The sequence below is a fragment of the Lampetra fluviatilis genome, chromosome 4 (assembly GCF_964198595.1).
Source record: "Lampetra fluviatilis chromosome 4, kcLamFluv1.1, whole genome shotgun sequence".
NCBI lineage: Eukaryota > Metazoa > Chordata > Hyperoartia > Petromyzontiformes > Petromyzontidae > Lampetra > Lampetra fluviatilis.
In genome coordinates this window covers 25,023,058-25,047,688 of record NC_136278.1, presented here as the reverse complement: position 1 = coordinate 25,047,688, position 24,631 = coordinate 25,023,058, and the positions used below count along the sequence as shown (strand labels likewise).

General features: G+C 42.6%; 1 protein-coding gene across 1 annotated transcript; it reads right to left on the bottom strand.

Annotated features, from left to right (window-relative positions):
* Positions 1-47: 47 nt before the first annotated feature.
* Positions 48-23,730, bottom strand: LOC144931685 (R-spondin-2-like). The gene is made up of 6 exons (XM_078855835.1): positions 23,431-23,730; positions 22,285-22,745; positions 15,512-15,712; positions 12,788-12,937; positions 9,351-9,542; positions 48-2,473 (listed from the first exon to the last, which is right to left on the bottom strand). The coding sequence occupies exons 2-6, from the start codon at positions 22,379-22,381 to the stop codon at positions 2,355-2,357; spliced, it is 759 nt and encodes a 252-aa protein (XP_078711961.1). The 5' UTR covers positions 22,382-22,745; positions 23,431-23,730; the 3' UTR covers positions 48-2,354.
* Positions 23,731-24,631: the final 901 nt, after the last annotated feature.

The following is a 24,631-nucleotide window of genomic DNA, read 5'->3' as shown; positions in this document are numbered from 1 at the left end:
GAACTAGAGCAATAATAACAATACCAGCCATATACACCAGCTTTATTAAAAATATGTTTGACACCAAAAACAACACATTACATCATGTGAACAGGCTCGAGAAGGGGATACACAAGCACCTTCAAAGCAATACTTTCGGAGTGGCTTCGGATTGAACATAATACATTAAACGCCACATTGTAGATGGTAACTACAAAAATACTAGTTTTTACATGTTACTTTTAATATATATTAACATATTGATTCAAATACATTTTACCGATTGCTGATTTTTTTTTACACCAGTAAAAAATACCAGCTCCATCAACTCCAATTTAAAATGGAAAGCATAAACAGTTTGTCTATGAATGCACACATTTACTGCTGTGGTTATGATAGCTTCGTTTAAAGATGTACACGGATGCATTGCAATCAGATGGTATATCGTAAAAATTGTCACGTTTTCACCCACTTGCTTAAATTCTCATCGCCATACAATTGCTCTATTACGTTCGCCTTATTTTAAATATTTTACTGCCGTTCACTTAAAAAATTATATATTCGTATTCTATACCACAAGGCAAGCGCTGGATCCCTAGATGTTTTTTTGTTCTGTCTCGTAGCTCTCTCTCTCTCTCGCTCTCTCTCGCTCTCTCTGTAAGCACGCGCGCGCACGCGCATGCACGCGCGCGCACGCGCATGCACACGCATGCGCACGCGCATGCACACGCACGCGCACGCACGCGCACGTTTCTTCACGCGTATGCCGACGAACGTCGCTGTTCCTTTAAAAACGGGTGTTTTGCACGCGCGCACAGAAAAAAGAAGAAACGAAACATGCTTCTCAACCCAGCTAATAACAAAGTAAAGCGTTTGGTTAAGGTGCTTTAATGATCGAATGCACGTTATCTCGGCGTGTACACGTACCACTGCAGCCACATTCAGGAATCCAGCTGCGCAGTAGGATGCAATGCAGCTGCTGAATCATCACGCAATTCTGGCCATATCATCGACGAACTACATTCTTTACTCGCAGCTGAGACTTGTGCAACGTTCTCCGAGCGTCAATCATGCTGGGAAGTCAATATGCACACGCCGCTACGATTGTATGTATGTGGAACAGTCTTTCACCCCATACGTAGGCAACCGTGCTAATCAGAGGTGCGTGTGTGTAAAGTGAAGCGAGGCATGTCAGATTGTGGCGTGAAAGTCAAAGTGAAGGTGCCGCCCTGCTGTTTGCTCGCTTACGTCACCGCTGGTGGAAGGGCCCCCCCCCACTCGAGGTAGCTCTAGAGAGCCCCTTTGGAAGGTACTTGGCCTACTCTTCCATGCTGGCCACATGTCTTGGGCGAGGTGGACGTACACACACTTTACCCCGCCGCACACAGCCTGGAAATCAACTGTGGCGCATGCATTTATACTGCTGGCTGGACAGAGGTAGGGGGCAGGGAGATTTAAGAAAGTTGCCCTTTGCCAGGAGATCGAATGGATCCGGCGACTTGTTGATTGCCTGACCAGTGGTGGGAACCATTACACCACAGCAGCAGCATCGTCTACGGACCGGTGATTTAACACGTTTGTGTTTAACCTTCCCAAAGAGGCACAGCCAAAACATGATAGTGATCTCATATGCGAGTGTCAAACAATTGCTTGAGAAAACGTATGCGCACAGAGTGTGTTTTTGCCACATGTTTAATCGTGAATTGACTGAAGTACCGTGTGTGTAGATGACCATGTTTGACACAGCCCAATAATGCTGTGCAAGTTCCGGGAGTTAAGAGTCCATCCCAAATGATGTGCTGTTCCCCAAGATTACCAAATAAAATTGTCAATATATATTCGGCAGAATGTTCTACTGCCATTATCCATTTTGCAGCATAGAACATTTCACAATGAGGAATCAAGTGATAGGGCCCACTTCATATTAATCGTACTTAAAAATAATATTACAACATTAAACATAATGGGAGGGGGGGGCAGGAGAATGAAATGCCCCTGTTTCAGTTATATTTATGAAACAAAAGCCCGTCTTTTCACACAATGTCCAGGGCAAGAAAGAAGACGACACATAACCAAGACAATTTAAAGTAAGTTTCCCTCCTCCATTATCTCACGTCAAGTTCTTCACCTCATTTCATTTAAAGAAAAAAACCCCCGAATATATACAGGTAGATTATAAATAAATTTGTTCAAAAAATTATTTGCCCGTCTTTCAAAGTCCACAACTTAGGCTAAAAGATTCTATTTGGCGCGAAAAAAAAAGAAAGTCGCGCTGTTGAGTTGCAGATGCAGTGCATAGTCTGGGCAGGTGCCAGTCCAACTGTTTAGCAGCATAGTGAAGACTGTCCAGGGCCTCTCCCTTACTCTCTGGATCATTACACGCTCGCTGGTGTGGCATCCGCCTCTCTTTCCGCCTGCTGTTTTGGTCTCTTCTGATGGCTTTTCTGCTGTTTGTTCCGTTTCCTCTTTGGTTTCTTCCTCGGACTTGTAGCATCTGGCGATTCAAACAGGGCGGTGGTTAAAATGGATAAGCGTAGGATAAAATAGTTTTTTCCAAACGCCTGTGAACTTGGTAAACTGGTCATTTGTAAGCATCGGTGTTGTTGTCGTCATCCACTTACAAAGCGATGCACGATATTTGGTTTCAAAGTGTCTAACTAGCAAAATGTACCGATAGATTAGTCAGCTCATTTGCGACACACATACACACAGATACATGTATATCCTTAACCAGTTTAACTGCATCGTTCAATCTCAAGCCTCTCCGTTTAGATCATTTACCACGACGTCGCCACCTTTTTTTTCCAGTCGAGTACATTGATACATCTAAAAAGATGCAGTTATTTTAGACAATCGTGACATTTTTTTAGGGTTCACTGTTGAACACTTTGGAGCAGCACTTTCATTGATGAGGTGTAGCTTGAGACAGAATTAATTTATTGATTTGTCTTACTACCGAGTCAATATCCTGTCACCCTCAACTCCAGCTCCACTTGCTCACTTCACATTTGCCAGCCAGGGCTTAATTCAGCCCGGCATGTCGAGACAGGTGACCCAGGACACCACATCCAGTGTCCCTCTCGCTATGGTTGTAGCTACTGGTCATGTGCCTACTCGTGTCTGCCAGCAACCCAGAACATATGCAGTGAGAAGTGACGTCCTGTTGCCAACCTTGGTGACAAATAATCCAATCATCTCTGAAAACAGGTGGCCAAACCACTGATTGAACATATTAATCCAATTTCATGTCTCCAGTACCGAGAGCCAAGCAGAGGGCTGTTAGCTGGTACCACATCAGTGAACACTCCTTGGGTGGGCACCAGCTGCGAGTTGGAACCTCCCCAGAAATCAAATTCACTGTCTCAGGCGGACGATGAAAGCTCTTGGCCAGTGAGTCGGTCTGAGATTATGCAACCACTGCTTCCTGCATCTAATGTTCTTATCCCCAAAGCGTCTGATACAGAGCAGATGGAGAAATGTATTTTAAACAAGCCCAAAAGCTAATGCTTTATCAGTTCTGGGTTATTGCTATCTCCCTTTTTCATTTATTTATTTTTTCACTTATAGACCGAAATAGTGTTGGCTGGTACTTTTGAAGTTGATTGAGTATGGGGCTTTTATTATAGAAATGGAGAACACTTTTTTTTTATTAAAATGGGTCCCTTAAAAATGAAATGCTTATTTTCAATAGTTGGAGATCTTTTGGTGGGACTCGGGTGGAACTAGGGCTGCACCAACAAATATGAATATACAGGTCTGTATTAATTAAGAGTCATATTCTCTTCCATTTACATATTTGGGTATTGACCTTTTGATTATCAGTTAATTGAGCATTCGTTTAAGAATTTCTGCTACAAGGCGACCGAAACGTGCATTTGAATTCGCCGGGAAAATAAACTGACGGGAAAAATTATGGTGTCTGACCTGCGAATGCTCCTACATGTTATTGAGCTGTTAAAATGTGTAAAAGTGTTTTCCTTAGCCTCTCGTGAATTCCAAAGTTTAAGTTACCAATTACAGAGGACGTGAAGAGATTTTCGCTCCTGAGGCCTGGGATACCTAGGGTTACACTGTAGGCTATAGCGAGCACAATGCTCTTGATGCAATATTTATCTTTTCATTTCCCCCAAAAGTGTTTTTTTCAGTTTATAAAAAATAAAAATAAACATTTAGTTTACTGGCAGTTCTTGCTTTTTCCTTCCGTGTAACAAGTTACAATATTCACGTGAGCACAACAAGAGAGTGGGAGCAGCAACAATACCAAGCTGCGAGTTAAACTAACCCACTTCACCGGGAAGGTTTCTTAAAATACAGTAACAGGATCCAGGCGGAAAGAGCCAATGGTGGCCAGTAAAACAACCGCTGTTCCATTAACACAGAGCCAAAGATTGCGAGGACAAGCTGCGGATTAACCTTCCCATTTTTGCCTTGGTGCAACTATCTAGCTATTCCGAGAAGTGCACGTCTTGCTGCTTCACTGTTATTGTTAAGCCTTCCCTCGGAAGGCCCCTTTGCCAGACGCGCACGAACACTATCAATGTGCGGCCGCTCGGTGTTTCAGTAGTAGCCGACTTGATGCGTGCGTATGCTGCCTCTGGCCTGTTGCATGGTGAGCTGAGTCCTGACCTCTATCATCTGTGTCACTGAACCACATGCATTCTCTGGGGCTGTGTGTGCTTCCGCGCATGCGTGCGTGTGTGTGTGTCTGCGCGCAGCAGTGTCGCGGTTAGCGCGCTGCGCTACGAACCCGGTGACCCGAGTTCGATTTCCGCTCACGGCCAACACTGGTGACGATTATCTGACCGGTCATGGAGCCCCCCCCTGGTCGATTCAGCCTCAAATGAGTACCTGGTGTGGTGTGCAAACATCACTATTGGAGAGACAAAGGCGGCCGGGTGTGGTGTTGGCCACCCACCCCCTCGTGTGTCGTGCCGGACTTCATAGGTGCTCGCTAACAGCACTTGCCCCAACAGTCTGTTACAAGCAATATGGGGGGTCTTTGTCTTCGTCTGTGCATGTGCCAGTGGTGACATACGTGTGCTAGCACATGTCCATGTCAGCGTGTAAGTTATTGCTTGTGTGGAAAGTGGAAGATATGCACAATGATGTTTTAGAATATGGAAATAATGGACAAGATGAAGACTGCTTTAATGAAATTTTCATCGAGGTACCAAGATTTTATATCGCAAAATTTACTTGCGTTGCAATGTAATAATGGTCAATTATAAAATATCGCACTGTTAGCATGTACTGTGCAATAGTTTTATGTTTGACATGTGTTTAAAACTTTCTTGTAACATTAATTGTTGCGCAGTGCCATGTAACAACCGCACCATTGGGCGTGCTATGTCCAACATTTATTTCAGATGGCAATGCCGACCCAAATATTGTGGCAAACATGAATTAAATAGCAGTGGTAAAATACTGTACCCATGGAAAAAGTTTAATATTTAATAAAGCTATAAAAGTGAACAATTTCACAGGAAATATTTCAAATGAGTCTTCCTCCGTGACATCACCTGAATTATTTTCAAACGCGACACAACGCTTGTGTCCACAGTTGTAGAACGTATGAAGATGACCAATGGAAGCTCCGACTGCTCTCTTATACAACCGACCATTGTGCACTCATTAATGGCGATGAAACGCACTGATTTTGACAACCACTGAAGTCGTAGAAAACGACACTGCATTAGGCAACGACCAACCATGTGGCATGGCGACCATGTGGGATTATTGGCACATCTGCCTGAAGATCACTATGGGTGCTGCTTTAGGAAGAGTTGTTTAATTATTTACGAATTCTTTTTGTTTTACCAAAGTTGATTTTCACCAGCTCAAAGTGAATAAAGGCCAACGTGTGCATCGATGTGCCAAGCCAAAGTGTGGATTCCTACTGATTACAAGAGGGTAGAAATAATTTGTGTTTAAAAAAAATGAAAACCTTATGAACGTTTTGTTTAACTCAAAGTGGTAAGATTGAGCGATACGCTAAATACTCCAGTGTAGTTGCAATGGCTAGGCTGACACTGTAATGCGCACATGCGGACGAACATGTGGAAAGACATGCACAGAAGGGCGCAATTACATAAGCCTCCCACCAGAAGTCTGGCAAGCAAGTAAAAATGAACCATGTTCTATTTTTAAATGTCAGTGCAGTATGCAGATTGTTTTTGGCACGGCATCTGCACTGCTTGTATTTTCACACAATGCTCACAATTATCTCTTGAACGCAGTGGGATTGCTTTGTTATTTACATACTCCTGCAGATGTCACGAATAATAGAATCTTATTGGATAAGCAGCCCATAAATTAGTAGCTTTGGCATTCATGCCATTTCAAGATTCACACTTCACCATAATGTCGTTTGATCGCCACGTGAAAAATACGGTCAGGTCATGCAATTTCCATTATTAGCGGCTCTGCGACACTTTCAGCCACTGTTGACTCACGATGTAACCAACACGGTGGCGTGTGCGCAGTATTATATCAACGATGGCAACTCGTCACTCTACAGGATGTCGAACAAAAACACGAGCAAGCCACAGCAGCAGCGTGTACAAAATCCCTTGGCACGTGTCGTGATGGTTGCCGTAAGATCCGATCGCATCCGCTCAGTGCTTGCTGAGCTGCATTGGCTCCCAGCTGCTCAACGGACACATTGCAAGGTTGCGCTTATTGCACACGGGGCTCTCCGCAAACGAACCACGATACCTTGCCGAGCTTGTGAAGGAATAGAGACCATCACGCAGTCATCCTCGTAGCAACTTTTAGCCACCCGCCAAACGAAGACGGTCATAACATTACGTGATTTTAGTTCTGACTATGCAACTGTCTGGAACATTCTTCCTTCTGACATTAGAAGCCCACTGGAACTGTGCACTTTAAAATATAAAATAGGACTTCATATTATTTGGGTTTTACGGTGAAGTCACGTAGATAGGTCAAGATAAAATAGGACTGTTTTATAAGGCTTTTTGAAGCATCATATATCAGTTTAACATGTAGGCTTTCACGACCAATATCATCCATAATAGAGGATGTTTGGTTAGATCGTATAAATATATAAATGTGTCGTTTAAACCCGCCACCACCCGACACAGCCAACTAGTAAGGGTTTGGCACGTAAACAGAACGTGGGCAATTCGTCACTAGTACAGCACACCGGTGTGTTGGAGAGCCAAGCCACAACATTTACAATCTGAGTACGATGTTTCGCCAGTAATTACAAATAGCTTCATCAGGCAACAGCCAGATTTGTGGAGACGTCTAACTGTTTTGTTCCTTATATAGAGGTGTAGATGTGGTGACCACGTTTCTGCGCTCTTGCGCAAAGTGGGGGGGGGGGGTTACTGAGGCAACGTACATTATGCATTATGCGAGCACTTTTAACTTGTCCTTCCTGTCTATTGTGTGTATTAAAATAGCCGTACCAACAGCAATCCCTATTGAAGTATGCTGCCCTTTGTAGGCCTGTATTTAAATATGTATTATTTTTTAAATGTATTATTTGATGATTCGCTTCCACGCAGCACTAAGGCGGTAGCTATCCGAACCGTTAAAGTTATTTTTATTTATTAAAATTTCGATAGATTCTCTAATTAGTTTTGGCCAGTAGTCGCTAGTTTTGCACAGAACTTCAACATTATCAAAATAAATTGAGTGTCCTTGTTGGCACCTGTGTTCTGCTACTGCTGACAGTTGTATTTGGGAGTATTTGATATTTCTCTGATGTTCTTTTAGTCTCGTGCTGATCATTCGTCCTGTTTGCCCAACATAACATTTCCCACACCTGCAGTTAATCTTGTAAACACCTTCTGTTGATACCTTCGGTAATACATCTTTTGTATCAGATATAAATTTCTGTATTTTATGTACCGTGCCAAGTCTGACTCGGATGTTTTGTTTTTACAAACATCTGGCTAGTTTATTAGTTACTCCCGCAATGTACAGTATTTTGATCGTTTTAATTACTTGGGCATTCTCAATGCTCGTGTTATTTGATTTGGTTTTAGCATTCAATGCCCTGTTGATTTGTGCATTATTGTAACCGTTCATTTGCAGCGCTTATTTAACATATTTAATATCACATCTCAGACTGTCACCATCTGACACTTTCTTAGCTCGATTAATGAGCGTCTTGATAAGAGCAGATTTCTGTGCGGGGTGATGATGTGACTGCATTCAGATCGGCGTCAGTATACGTTTTCTTTCGGTAAACTCTGTGTGTTATTTTACCATTTCGACCCTGACCGAGCAGAATATCCATAAATGGTAGAGTTTTGTCAGCTTCCACTTCCATGGTGAACTGGATGGATGGGCTTTGCGAGTTGAGATGATTCAGAAATGCATTCAGTGTATCTTTGCTGTGTGGCCAGACCACCAATGTGTCATCCACACATCTAAAATAAGCAGATGGTTTTAGTGTGCGTAAAGCTATTGCTTGTGTTTTAAAATCTTCCATGTACAGATTCGCTGCAATGTTGTGGCTTGGCTCTCCAACACACCGGTGTGCTGTACTAATGACGAATTGGCACGTTCTGTTTACATGACAATCCTTATTAGATGGATGTGTCGGGTGGTGGTGGGTTTTAACGACACATTTATATATTTACGCGATCTAACCCAAAAAAAAAACTCTTATGGATCATATATCACATAGGCACTTTCCAATCAGGTTTAGTCTGCAGTGCCGAAATGTTAACTATCTCGCCTGGTATTCAGGAGGTCGTGGATTCGATCCCAAGCCTGACGACGCCTCTATATTTTGAGTTTGCATGTTCTCTCCATGTTCGCTTAGACTTTTCTCCCGGGTTCTCCAGTTTTTCCCTCCAAATTTAGAAACAAGGGTTCAGAGTATTTGGCTGCTATCAATGCCCTATGAGAAGCCACTTCATTGGGCTATCCATTGTGGCCAGGTCGCTTCTGAAAAAGAGCTATATAGTTTATTGGGCATAACCTGGTAAAATAAAATCATCCGTTTAGTAAAAAAAAAAATCGCTTTTAGTAGATGTTACCTGATGGATACCCAATTATTTGATTTGGGGGTCATTTCTTAAATTTGGCAAATTTGGGCTGTGACGCTGGCACACGTGGAATCACCCTTTTCCGAATAACGCAACAGAATCCATAATGTCCACTGTGCAGCAAACGGCCTATATTTCTACGGTTAATACTCTGGCAGTATTAACCGGGGCGGCCGCTGTGCTCGAAAAAAAGGAAACCTCTCCGTGACAAAACGCACTGCAGCTCGGCCCACGTCCGCCGCCCCTCGTCATCGGTACGTCGCTCGGCTCGTCGGCTCCCAGGCAGTGGCTGTGCGCAAGTGAATCGCTCGTGTGCTGAGCGCGAGGGCGCGGGGCTCGTCTCACCGTCGCCCGGACAGAAGCGGAGGGGCGCGCGGCAGCGCCGCGTCTCCAGCGTCTGGGGGCAGGCGCGCCCGTCGGGGGATGGGGGCTGGTTGACGTGACGGCTGCGGAGCGCTTGCCCCCACTTGAAGCCGCACGTGCGTCCCTGCTTGGTGCATGTGCCCCACTCTGCCCAGGGCCCTACCTTGCAGTGCACTGTGGGGGGAGAGAAAAGGAAAAGATAATTATCTACGTATATTGAACTTCTTTCAAACCGTACGCAGCCATTCGTGTTTATTGGAGGTGCGGGGGGAGGATGACAAATTGGTGGGCAACAGGACTCGAATGCTTCTGTTGGTGACATCATGTGGATTTAATAATAATGATAATTTAGTTTCATAAAAGGCACCCTTAAACAATGCATGTCAGATCACCATGCATATAAAGGAAAACTATAAGTGAGAAGTAGCCGAAGGGAGAAATATTAAAAAGTCAAGATAGAAAACTAGAGAGAGGGAGAGGCCTTTATTTAACAAGTGGTGGGGCCTTCAGCTAGGCCTTAAAAGTCTCCATTGACTGAAAATTCCTGACAATGAACGGCAGGGAATTCCAGAGCCTGGGCACCGTACAAACAAAAGTCCGGTGGTCGGACCCCAGGTTCGAAGCCTGGAGTATGGTTACACTCAGTAGGGCTTGATCGGTGGATCTTGGAGATTGCAGTGGAGTGTGTGGCTGGTTAGCGGAGTGTGTGGCTGAATCAACTCCTGGATGTGTAGTGGAACAGGCCATTTTAAAGCCTTGCTTGGACACAAGAAGGAAAATGTTACACTTGATGCAAGGTTTGAACTGTAAGCGAATGCAGAGACATGAGCACAGTTGAGATATGGTCCTAAAGAGAAGTCCAAGAGAGCACCATGGTGGCTGCATTTTGGATGGACTGCAGTCTGCTTAGGAGGTTGCTCTGGGCTCCGGAGGGCAAGACATTGCAGTAGTCAAGAAAAAAAAAGAAAAGCGTAGTTTTTTTTTAGGTCGTGCCGTTTGGCTCTCCGTTGTGTTTTTAGGTTGTACTGCGCCTCGTTCGATTTGACGTCCAACATTTTGCTCCAAGTGCTGGAAACTTATTCAGGAAATGAACCCCCCCTGTCAGTACATTAGAGCAAAATGCCGGACATCATAGCCGAACAACATGTGGGACAAACCTAAAATAGATTGGAGAGAGGAAAGCTAACTTTGTTTTACCAATGCACAATCATCAATCATTCATTATGATTTAAAAAAACGTTTACAGTTGGGTATGAGCTGATCTCCAACTGAGATCTAGCTGAACAACTTGTTAAAGAAACAGCAGGCATAATGTATGAGACATTGAAGTCCCCACTCCTCTGTGGTTCTTTTTAGAATTGTTAGCTTCCAGGTATAAACATGGATAATAAGAAAATGTGAGGCTTATGTTTACTATGCCTTTCTCGAGACATTCCAAAGAAAGACCAATAAGTAAAAAAAAATACTTTCTGAATTCATATTTTTTCTGTAAAAAAAAGAATCAGAAATAGCTATATATACACACATATAGATTACTGCCTGTGAATAACTGTATTGGTTATACAGTATTCACAGAGTACATACCACTAAACATGATTATTCAAGGTATACAAAGGCTAGGCAAAATGGTATTCAATATTCACCCGTCTTTCTGAAAAGCATGATGGATATTATTTTGGATGCGGTAGTTGGTACAGAAACCTATTCCTAAAAGCTGGCTTTCGCACATGCTTGGTTGACCTCTACATGTTCCACTATTTTATTTCAAATGATAAAAATCAACTCGGTGGAAAATGATGCAGTCATCCAAGCTCTCACACACAGAGGACTTAAAAAGAACCCCATAAAAAAGCATTTATTGAATTGTGACTGCTACAGTGAGATTAGATTGAGATGGTACCAAAAGGCGGAGTCTGACAAAGAGGAACGCACTTTGGCCAAGATTATTCGAAGAGACGTAAGATATTTTCCAAAAAACTGGATAAAAACAACACAGCCACACACATATAAACACACATGTACAAATGTAGATTACATTTACTTTCTGATATTTGCTGATGGCGGTCGTTGTATATATAAAAAAACAATCTTGAAATTAACTAACGGAAAGGATAGATGGACTGAATAAGAAGACTAAAAAGTTGGGCTGCATAAATGTGAGCAAAACAAATGTCACGTGCAAAAAGTATTGAAAACAAAATAATGAATATATATTTTTGATGGACACAACTGGAACCCAGCATCGTATGTATAGCTTGGAGAGTTATTGATGGGCGGTCAGAATTGAAATGATGAAATGAAGAGGTAGACAAGAGTAGGTTGCATTGTTTTTGTGCAGCTGAACTTAAAAGTAACGTGTCAATTCGCCTAAAAAAATAGTTTTTCGTGCACATCACCTGTTATGCCATATGGCCATAAACATGGATAGTGACAAAGCCACATTGAAAAAACGTGCAAAAAAAGATAGGGAGAGATGCAAGCTTGGATTTTGTTTAGACAGACAGAGGCACACATGTATGAGAGAACATACAAAGACATAGCGACATGCTGTTGCATGTGAGGGAAAGTCAGCGGGCTTGGGCATACGATGATGGCTTATGCCGGATTGTCAGGCAATGGACAACATTTTCACCGTGGAGATGGAGTAATGAAATCAACTCGATGCAGGAGTCAGATGGATTGTTGCATCGCAATGCCATGGGAGATGGTAACGACCAGGGGAGAACGTCATCGGATGTTAATGATTACATATTTTCTGTTTCGTGTTTTTTTGACACGAGGGGGTAAAGCAAATTATATCTGAGATCGGTGCTTTTATTTAGCAACATTAATTCCGAATTAATGAATTGTGTATTTACGAAATATATCTAGGGGAAAAAAATCACTGTGTTTAATATAACTCACAATTTAAAGTGGGAGGTAAAAGACATAAGACGTTTCACTCGTGTGTCATGGCCATTTATGTACTTGGAACATTTATTATCTGCATGAAAAAACACACATTGTCAGAAATAATTCGTGAATTTTGGCCAAAACTGTCTGCACCAACGTTGACTTTATATACTAATACTTGCATAACTTCGCATGGACCTTTCCATCCTTGCGAATATTACTTTTCTCACAAAATTGAGTGGTAATTTGTGGCTTCTAACCCTCCAAAAGCATTCGTCATTTCACTGAAAAGGTAAAAGAAAACCTGACTTTGTTTAAGTGGTGGATAAATGTTGGCTTTGGGCATAAAACCTATTATATGAGAATGTATGGTAGCTCATTCATAATAACCATCTTAAAAAATGTGACGAAACATGCAAGCTTTACAGCATATTGCTTGGCTTCATATGCAAAAGTATCAGATGAAACCAAAGTAAGTGGCTGGGAATTGTTGTGGTGAATGAGTGAACAAAGGTGTAAATACTCACCAACACTTGTGCATTCCATGGTCTGGTTTGCAGCTGAGAAACCTTCTGGACAAGTGTTGTAACATTTTCCTTTGTGCAGGTAATAACCTTCTGTGCATTTGGTACAAAACGTGTTGCTGAAGCACATTTCACAGTTGTCTACTTTGCACTCTGTAACATATGAAGGGGGGGGGCAAGAAGCAACAAATTAGAATAATTGTGTCAATATATTACACTTCACGTTAAAACAACACAGGTAATCCCTATTATACACAAGCACATTATTTTCTAGATGTTTATTTTAGTTTATTTTAAACCTCCTGGATGATGTGTTTTTAATACTGTTTGTATCCATCCATTTCAATTATATTCATTGCTACATTAAGAGCATGGCAGAGAGAAAGATGTCCAAACATGCATGTTGGATATTTAATCGAATTATTTAAAAAAGAAATGCATAAAGAGAACTGAACATAAAAAAACTGCGGGTATGGTATCAACATTATTCTTTCTTGGTATTTAAATCTTTAAAACTACTCCATTGTAACTCTTTCGGGCAATGGTGTTGTAAACTTTTCTCTATGAACACAAACCAAACTACAGTACAGGGTTGTGTCAAATAGAGTGCTTTTCCGACATGTGTGTGTTTATGTAAGTCAATACCTACAGTACTGGTTAATACAAAACACAACCTTGAATATCTGAGGTTCACTATTTCACGGGCTCAAAATATAAGTGGATTTATACTTTTTCCACAAAGGCAGATTTTAACAAAAATGGAAGAACCTTGAAATGAAGCCGAGCCAGAAGCTGTGCGGATTAAACATTCTTATAAAGGACATTGTTCGCCTTTCATGGCTTATGCTGAGCAAAGCTGTATTTTTTAGACAAATCTGCAAAATTTTGTATTTTAAATGCCTCTGCTGCTTTAACTGTGAACTGCGCAACTTATTTTTTTCAAACTAACTCATGGATATAAATTAAGCGGACATCTGCTCATACATTATAGTTTCCAAAAACACCAAAGGAACATGTTATTAAAATTACACCTGTGCAGCTCCCAACTATGCCAAACAATGAGTAAATTATAAGCAAAATAAAATGGGACCGGGTTTGAGGTCTGGTGTGAAATGAATAGGTTTACAGTTTCTGAATAAAGTGTTCTATACATGTTGACAATGTGGTATTTAGTTCAAAGGAAATTGACATTATTTGAGATGGGTTACAAAGAGGAAGTTAACGATTAGGAACTTTGCTTAACATTCTGCACACCCATGCTGTAAGTGTACAATATTTTATTTCAAATGCCACATTTAATTGAATATCAGTACATCTCCTGGCGGCCCATTGAGAAAATAAATGTGCATCCATACCGGGTTCCTAGCAGTGGTTTCAAAACAATACTCTCAGACAAGACACCTGCTCTTGAAAAAAAAAATCCAATGATTAATATGGACTTAAGTCTCTTTATTTCAACTTTCAATACTGAGCTTCTCTCCATTGTGAAGCCCGCATGTTTATCAGCAGTGAGCATCTCCATTCAATTAGGAATTAAACAGGGGAGCGCTAGCACAGTGGTCTCAACTCCTTGGCCTTAATTCGATCTTCGGCCGTGGCCAAGATCCGTGGCGAGTGATATCAGAACCCGTCACGAGCCACCCTTCCTCCCTTTACCAACCCACATGAAATAGTGTGGTCAAGTATCGTCAAGCAACCCACAATGATCAGCAATGCTCGTGGAAGCCTTCAAGCAGCAGTGGATTGAAAAATTGCTTTACAATTATTTTTTGCATTATCTATATTTATTGTTCTGATGACCATATTTTGTTCTATCGGAGACAGAGCTTTTTGCAGTCAGGGTCTACGATTGTGGAATTATCTTCCTCAGTATATTTGGGAATCTCAGTGTTAAAAAAACATTAAGCCGTGTCTTAACACTCACCTGTTTTAAGACAGGCTTTCTCCATAACTTAGGCTGCATGTAAAGTTCTTATGAGACCTTGTGCGAATTGCACTGAATTCATTATTATTTATTAAGATTGTAAGAACCAATAATGGACCCTCTGGTTTCTTCTCTCATGAGAACGGAGTTCATTTCGAGTAGGGGTCGGCAACCTGCAGCTCTGGAGCTGCATGCGGCTCATTGAGGACTGCGTGGTGACGTTATTTGTGAAGGAACATCGTCTCGTATTCACATGCATTGCAGCTCTTGAAAATATTGAGATTTTTTTTTACCGAATAAAAAAACATGACTCTTCTTGTTCTTTTGGTTGCGGACGCCTGACTTAGAAGGTTGATGCCACGTACCCTCCCTTTCTGCCTCCCACAGGAAGAAAACAAACTAAAACAAGTATAACCCGTAAAAGCAAAGTTTTTCACTATAAATCCTTTATATGCGTGGCGGCTAGAGTCCTCTCGTCCTCTGGCTTGAGATGGCTGCCACCTATGGGTCAAATGATTGCATGGTACCATTAAGCAATTGGTAATTAAATATAATATTTTTGTCCTAAAAAGTGTAAAATGTTGGAAAATTTTTTTCACTAACATGAATTGTCACGCACAACGAGTCTGTGTAGAAAATGTCAGCTCGATTGGATCACGGGAAGTGGGTTAAAAAACGACCGAAAGATTTGCACGGTCGTAAGCAAGCAAGCAAGCGCGCAAGTGAACTTAATATAAAGGATTTAAAAACACCCAGTTTGGGCTACAGAGCCAGGTGCCCTGAAGAGCACAGGCGACACGTACTTGCACACTTGCTCATGTTGGTCCCACGCAGTCCGTAGAAGCCGGAGGGGCAGGCGGAGAGGCAGGTGCCCACCTGCCGCATGCCGGTGCGCCGCAGGTGAAAAAAGAAGCGAGACTTGCACCGAATGCAGCCGTTGGCACCGGAACAGCTGTCGCAGCCCAGCGGGCACAGGGGATTGGTTGACGCATTCGCCAGCGAGGCTGTAGAGACGGGAGCAAGCACAAAGTCAGGTCGTACGAGGTATCGAGATCACACCCACCCCACTTCACATTTACATTAGACTCCAGAGAGCCCCATGCCTGACAAAAGAGATTAAATAGTTTACGAAGAAGGGCCATTGCTCGACATTTTGCCCATTATACACATTTCCTTTTTTTAAGATGGTGTTATTGATAAACGTGAGAGCTTGTTAACTTTACGTGTAAGCCAGCTTGGTGACCTCCTGGCAATATGTAGGTTAAAGGTGAAGACGAGCCTGGCAATTGCTTTGTTCTCGCCACGGCTGGAGAGGGCCCTCCACTGAATCACCGCTGGAGGGTATTTTTGGCCTAATCTTCCATGCTGGCCCATAACGTCTTTAGAAACGGTTGGGAATACCCACACTGGCAACGTCAATGAGAAAGTTCACAATTTGTGTGTTTGTTCGTAAACCTTAATTGTTCTTACCATCTATTCTGCCCTCTTTTTTACGACAATGCTCAGAGGGAAACACCTGCTGGCAGTATATTCTAGAAAACGGAAAGGTAAAAATATGTATAAGTAAGGTAGTGTACATGGAGTTCTATTTTCAATACAATACACACATTTGTAATGTGCAGCAAAGGTTTAATTATATTGAGCCCCATGCTCCGTTGCTCTTCATTTACTTTTAATGACTGTACGACGTAGAATTAACTGCATTTTTTTTATTTTAAAAGACGTTAAATTCAGAAATGTGGTATATAGTGCAACAAAGTAAAAGCCCATGGATATATATATATATTTTAAATAGCCCACCAATGTCTTGGAATATTAAAAAGAAATAATTCATGAGTACACACATTTTTCTAGCCAAGTCACAACCAAGGATCTAATTTTCACACCACACTTTTTAATGCGACATATGAAAACTGAGTGATACATTTCAAGCATCCGTATCAAATACAAATATATTGATTGGTGTGTTATTGTGTAGAAGCTTGTGTATTTGCCACAATAGCAAGGATGACATCATTTTCTGGCTGATGTACAAATTATAATTATTTCTCAATTATTGACTTTTTTGTGGCTCACTAATGCATCTATGATTTAAATATTTATGGGATTATCCATTGCGTTTCTATGTGCTGTGGTCTTTGGTCTGTGCATTTGGCCTGGAGTTGAAATCCCGATGCATTATACCCCATGAGGTAAGCATTAACCTTCTTAATGTCATTGGTGATGGGTTGAAAGGAAATTAAATTTTGCAGGCACCTCTGAAGGCAAATGTTTAGGTCTACTTGGAAACACAACGATACATGTGCTTTCCCAAAAATGTACTTTAATATAATTGCAAAATTATACGAAAGATTGCTTTTAATCAAGATTTTTTTTTCAATAAATCAATTTAGTGTAATAGGAGCAGCCCAAACTTCGTTTAGATGTACCCCTCCCCCTGCCTTACTCCCTCCCCCCTGGTAGCGAGCCAGCCAGCCAGCAAAACTGCTTGCGATTACGGTACAGTTATAGTATTATAGCGTATCCCACACATTTCCGTGGAATACACGGCAGGGGGTGGAGGGTGGGTGGGGTGGAGGCGTGACTGACGCATGAACCCGGCTCATCGCGCAGGGATGCGGGTGATGTCATCACGCAGATGTGCGCGGTGACATCACCAGCGTGGATGCGCACTCGGGTGCGCGTCAGGCAGGCCGGCATACAGGAATCCAGGCAGGAAGCCACATAGAAAACGTGTTTCTCATCGAGTATGATAGGCATAACACTCAGGGGAGAGGTCATCGCAGTGCAAGTCCTGTTTTCCTGATATTAGATTTATAAGGTTGGCTCCAGCTCCAAGTTTCATTGACTTGATACGTTGAATTGGTTTAAGTATGCATGTGGATATACATAATGTGCGCATTTGTTTTACAATGCTAAAATCTAAACAAAGTGTCCGTGGGTGTTTTTGACAGGGAAAAAAAACATTCAATGAAATATAGGATGCAGACTCCTGAAAGCATGTGAAAATAAAGGGTTATGATGAAAACCATGCAATACAACTGTGGCACACGAGTGAATATTGTCTAAAACTAGTTGCAGATGTCACAAAGCGCACCCTACAAAAAAAATAAAAACGCATACGGTATACAAAAAAGTACTATTGGAATAGCGGCATATATTGTGGAGTGTTATTGGTGCTGACAAACAAACACTGGATTTTGTATCTCTTTAGAATTGTGAATATTGCGAATAACTAATAACTAACTTTTACATATACGTGATTGCAGGCCCTTGATTAACTTCTCTGAAAATTCAATCACGATTTCCTTCACCCGTCACACACATTCACATTATCATTACAAATGTCTGCACTTTATTAGTACGAAGAGGAATTTGAGCCATTCGTGTTCTCCTCGTTTTGTACCGGTTGCAGTACCATGCCAGAAATTCACCACTGTTTTTGCGCCACAAGAGGACTTACAATGCTAAGGCAAAGGAGATGGCTATGGGGAATTGTGATTTAATGGGTGGGTTTGCAATGGAACATTGGTCACAATGGTCTACTGTTGTAAAAAGTGTCATGGGATTTTTTTTACATCTCAAAGCAAACGGAAGCACTGGTTGCAAACGACATTTTGACCAGAGGGAGTGCAAGGGAACTAAAGTACATACATAGGCATGTGCCATATGGGGCCACATTTGTAACTTACAGGGCACCCAGCAGGGTCAAATTCATTATCTTGCAGGTGGGTTTTTAACATTTTCACGCACACACACAACATCAGTGTAACCTTAAACGTAACCTCAAATTTGTTTTCAAATTTTTACATCAAAACTAATTTATCAAGCCCTTTCAATAGCTCAGTGTAGTCGGTGTGGCATGTTGTGAGTCTGTTTTATTGTAGATTTTTTTTGGTTTTAGTAAAATTTATGAATTTCCTGGCCTGTACTTTCAAACTAGCTCTACATGGCAAATTACGTGGCAGAATGATGGATTTCACCGTAGTTATTGAGCCTGACCACATTTCTCATGAATCCCGGTTTAAATATCATTCTCCCTTACTCAAACCATGGGCACATTAAATGAGTTTTTACACCTGGCCACAGCTTCCTTCTGGTAGACTCGGCCTGAAATTAGTACCTGTGTGTGCGGCAGGAGTTGGGGGGGGGGAGACGGGGCAGGGGACAGGGGAAGGGCATTTTGCAGTGAAAGCCATCCCCTCGTGGGCTGAAATGACCCCAATAAAAGCACAATCGATTCCTACACTTGCTACACTTTTCCAACCAGAACCTTTCGTCCGAGAATGTAAAAAAACTAAATCAAGCCAGTAGGCAACATCTTCATTTTGCAAAGTGGCTCTTTGTAAACAAAACGGATGTGCCCATTATCAAGTCTCTGCGTGTGACCTTTTGCATAAGAATGTCATAAGAATGTCTCTGTGTGAGTGCATTGTGTGTGGGGAGTTGTAGTGTAGCGGGTAGCGCGCTGCGCTACGAACCTGGCGACCCGGGTTTGATTCCCGCTCACGGCCAACACCAGTGACGATTATCTGAACCAGTCCTGGGCCTCCCCTAGGTCGACTCAGCCACATGAGTATTTGGTGCGATGTGTAAACATCGCCACTCGGGAGACAAAGGCGGCCGGACGTGGTGTTGGCCACCCCCCACCCCCTTGTGTGCCGTGCCGGCCTTTATAGATGCTCGCTAGCAGCACTTGCCACAACAGTCTGTTACAGGCTACACGGGAGATATTTGTCCTTGTGTGCTCCACCAGCATTATAATTACAAATTATAAAACATTTAAGGAGGGGGGAGGGGGGTAGGTCATAAAAGCACGGGACACAACTACACAAACATACCGTAATTGTAAATGTGCTTTCTAGCACCCTTTAGCATGTTATATTCACATGCTGTCGTGTGCTTTATTTATTTAAAAAATAAAACCCTACATTCTTTGATATAGGACCTGTTATGTTAACCACTGATTAATTTTACCAGTTGCTGCAATATGTTGAGCTCTCTTTTTGTATTTCTGCAAAACGAATCCATATGCGTTCAGACCACTCTACATTACCTATTAAAGAAACACTGCTGCTTTGTAATATAACATTGCGAAGAATGAAATAGTCATGACAATTAATAAAACTACAATAAAAATGCAATTCTGGGAAACAATGCATTACATTTATGAGAATTCGGATATACAATCTCCCTACTTAACTTTAGAAATACCTTGGTGCATAAATAGACCTTATAACTCGTCCAATAAAATAGTTTCTGACAGAAAGACCATGCACCTTGAAAAGCTAGACATGCAAAACTGTTTGGGCTATTGGTTGCCAAGTGACCACCACCTGCAGCCTGTGGAGAAAGCGTCTATTTGGTAGGGTATGTGGAAATGCCCTCTAAAGTTTAATTTTAGCCTAGCCCACCCACTTCCCACCCCCGGCCCTGCATTTGGCATTTTAAAATAATGATTCGGAAAATGTGAAACAGTCATATCCCTTTCCCCATTGCTCTTTTACCCATCACTATTAATAGAGCATTAGCCTCCCCGTGGCCTGCAATTATATTGGTAAGAACTACTCCCGTTCAAGTGTATTCTGAAATGTCACTAAACGGATTAATTGCATTTTTCAATGTCATGAAGTAGAACAATGCCTTTATCTAACACAAACCACAGCCACTGTAGTGTTGGGTTACTTTATAAAAATAAGCAATGATTTTATGTTGTACAAAAGACATGGGCTAAATCAAATAACATTTGCAATTGCCCTAAATTGACTTTTTTAAGCAGACACGCACCACACGATTTAAATCATACTCTCTGCATAACAACTGCCGACACCAACATTCAGTAGAAACGTTTGAGTGCAGCTGTTTCTCTCACTACAAAAGTCGGGGCATTGCCGAGACAATTATCTCATTAATTTACTAATCAAAGAAGGCAGACAGTGTTTGCAGTGAAGATGTAAATCATGTTAAGCCCTGGGTATCCATTATCCACACGCCCATGGGTATCTACAGGTCATGAATTCTCACATGACGATGACGAAAAACTGTGTTTATTTCGTTACGGGAGATGCACTTGAAGTGTCTCGCGCGACTGGGCAGACAAGAATCGCTCGCCACTTGAATTCTGGAGCACAGGTTCATAGCATTCGACGATCCCAATGACGTAAATCGCTGCGCTCATGAAGTCTAGGAGCGGACGAGGTTAAAACCATTAATGTCATTAACTGGCTCTCTAAAAGCCATGGATGAGAGCGAGAAGAGTGAGGGGAGAAGGGACGGTGTGGGCTGGGGTCTAGGAAGCAGGAGAAGAGGGGGGCCTCTCACGAAAACGGAGCATGTGTAGATGTTGGGGTGGACTCGTAATGCTCGACAAAGCCGTTTATATTGCGGCAACTTGAAACGTGAGGCTTTGAGAATTACATGTTCAAGAGCCGCCGAGTGAGAGAGGGCATCTGGCCGCGTGTGTGGGGCTAGCCCCGCGCATAAACAAACCAGGGAGCCCGACCCCCTTAGGCAGCTAATGAGTGGGGGCCACGCCCTCCCATCTCGCGTGGCACACCAATAAGTCCAATACGAATTATCGTCGAGTAAAATGCGAATCACTATTGAGCCCCGACAAGTCGAACACGAATTATTGTTATTTTTGAAGCAACGTTATATTTTTTGGCCAATTTCATGCAGCGGTTATGACGCTAGAGAAATTGGTGGGGGGGGGGGGATATACAATTGTAATTCATAAGTCACGTCCTTTACATCGTGGTTATTATAATGAAAATTAAAAGAATGCGCTTATACTAATTGATGTGTAACGTGAGGAATACTAATCAGGCTTTGGTATGACTAATTTTCAACGTAAATAAATTCTGGTTTCGGAAATCATCTTGAAAGGAAAGTCACATTTCTGGTGGGTGTACTTCTGCCCAGTGATAAACTATTGTACAATTTAATATCGTATTGTAATGGTGACGATAATGATGTTTAGCAATAATAATAATAATAGCATGATATACGATGTATTATATCGTACCGCGGCGAACGATCATTTAAATATCATTGTTTGCACTGTTGGTAAACACGATTAAGGGACGTGACACCATCGTTTTGGACGGCGTATCACTTAAATAATACTCCATAACGCCGAGACCGATTAACAGTCGAGAGCATGGAGCCACGCGGTATTCAGGCAGTTACCGTGCATCATACGCGGCACTCGTTATAGACACGTTGACCTTTGCCGGTTTTTTTTTACACGCGCTATGAAATACAGATCGACGTTGCATTGAAATAATGTGGTATTTTAGCATCGCATATGTGCGTAGATATGTGCAGTATCGATTGACTCCTAACCATTGTGGACCGATTTAGCGTATTTCCCGGCACAAGCTGGGACATGCTCAGACACCTATATATTGAATCGTTATTGAATTGAAATAACTCAAGCGCCGCTTATTGCGATCCAGCGCGGCTGCCGTGTTTCATGGCGACATGCAATGCACGTGTACACACGTGTGTAAGGTGTGCGGACACACACACGCTCGAGCCACATATGTTACATGCACACACAGCACGGTGAACTTACTGCGGGCGTTCCTCCTTGGTCTTATAATGCTCTGGCCATAATTGTACTCCATAAGGTGAGCAGTGATGAGTATTAGAGGCAACAACCACAGATGCATATTATAGTGGTTGTAAGGTCTTGCTCGCCCAAAGGACCGTCGCTTGGTATGTGATCAGGTCGCAGATGTCTGCTGGTTGCAAAGGCGCTTCAATCGCTCTTCCATGTAGGAGGAAGCGAGGTGGAGAATCGACGCCGCAGCTGACTCAATTGGCTTCCCCCCATCCCCCCCTCATGGCATCTCTCCAAGGGGATGTCTCGACGTCCAGAGCAGCTCAGTGATGCGCCAAGATCTGGAGGGATGCAGGCGTAGCTGGGCGTGGGGCTGGCTGCACCATGCAGACGATGTCTGGACTTTCAGAAAAAAAAATGCAGGCGCCTCCGCTTGCCTCTTGTATACTTGTTGGCGGACGGCTTTTTTGTATCTGATAAAAACAGCGGACAAGGAGCGTTGCGCCAATTTAAGACGACGCCACTTATTGTGGTGCAATTTGAGCCGCAGGCGATTCAAGAACTGCATTTTACAAAATAAAATAAAATGGGTTCGTGAAAAAGAAAAGTCACGGTTTTTCCCAAGACCGGTCAATAAAAGTTAATACAAAATTGGAAACACAGTTGCAGTAAGTGCGCACGAGTATTTACGACTCATTAAATATATATACACATCACATAATTAATTCATATTACAGCATCACTTTTCATGCTCCTTAATAGGAAGCTAAATTATAAAGTTCAATAGGAATTGCTACACAGGACGTGGGAGACGACGAGTGGATTTGAAGAATAAAAAGCACGCTGCCACAAGAAAGTGATCTCACGTGGTTTATTTAAAGTAACGGTTTTGATGCAAAGACCCAACTCGCGCGTGATGTTCCAGCTGCTCATTTCGCTGGTATTTTATCTGGCATGCAAACCAATTACCCTGCAACACGATCTGCTATTTATACATATTCCAGTCCAGAGTAAATAACACATTGCGCATAAAAAAAAACGCTCGCACACACACATACGCACAATACAAATCGCGCGTATTGTTCCAACAAGGCTCAGCAATACATCTCCAATGACCAAAAAAACAAGACATGAGAAAATACACTTTAAAATTCTTACCGTTCACGGAGAGAACAGAGAACGCAAGAAGAAAAAACAACCTTCCCGCTTCAGATGTGGATTTACTATCTAATCTCTGCGCTTAATCCCGATCAGTTGCATCATTTGTTCGTCTAATCTTTCCCAGTAACCATGTGCGCCGCGCACGTTTCGCAGGTCTCAGTCCGCGCGGGGAGGGACCTGCCGAGAGCTTTTTGCCACTTGAAGCTGCGGGTGGTGAGTGACGCAGGCGGACGTCAATGGCAATGCAACATACCTCCCCGTTCTCCTCCTCTCTCCACTACACCCCCCACAAACCACTCTCTTTGCACACCCCCCCCCTCGTCTCTCCTCCTCCTCCCGTACCTCCACAGGCCGGCTGTGCCTCATTACATGCACCCTTTCAGCCCCCCCTCCCCACCCTCTCTCCTCGATTTTTTTTTCTTTTTCAATATATCTCCTCCACCGTGCTTTCGTGCAAGCACTGATCTAACTCGCTGGCATCCGACAATGAAGCGACGGTCTGAGTACTAGAGCCAATGGACGTGTTCAAGAGGGTGTTGTAACTCCTCGAGCAATGATACGTCGATGTGTAAAATGAATGGGAAAGGTTTATCCAATTTTTTTCCCGCGGTGCTTTATTTGACACAAAAACCCCGATTACACGTGAATGCTGGAGGATGTGACACAATTCCAGTGGCCTCCTTTGTTTTCAATTATCGCGCACTTCATGGCGAGATTGTACGCGGTGATCGCGGAACGTAAAGATCCACAACCAGCACCTGCACGCGAGCTTATTCCGTCGCTCCCATTTTCCGAGGCGGACGCATTCCCCTTCCTTGTTCTGCCACTCTGTTGCTGTTCTTAACCGTCGGCCATCACCCCTTCTAGCGATGTGTCCTGCCCAAGCCCACTCACTTTCTATTTTATTATGTTATTCACCTGCATACATTCCCGAATCCATGTGTTGCTCTTTTGGTTAGTATCCTCTGCATTTATTTAAGTCATACATTTTGCGCTAAAATCCCGTTGAATGCTTTCAGAATCAGAATCTTTATTTGTCGTGGTGAAATCCGATGAGCTATGAAGCTCTTTCTCACAGATGTCCAGTAAGGGTGGGTCAGAAAAAAAGTAACAGTGACAGAAGGAGGGGTAACTATACTTTAAGAGTGTGTCTCAAATGGAAACGTAGTCAATCTACAAGAACAAAGTTCACAAATTT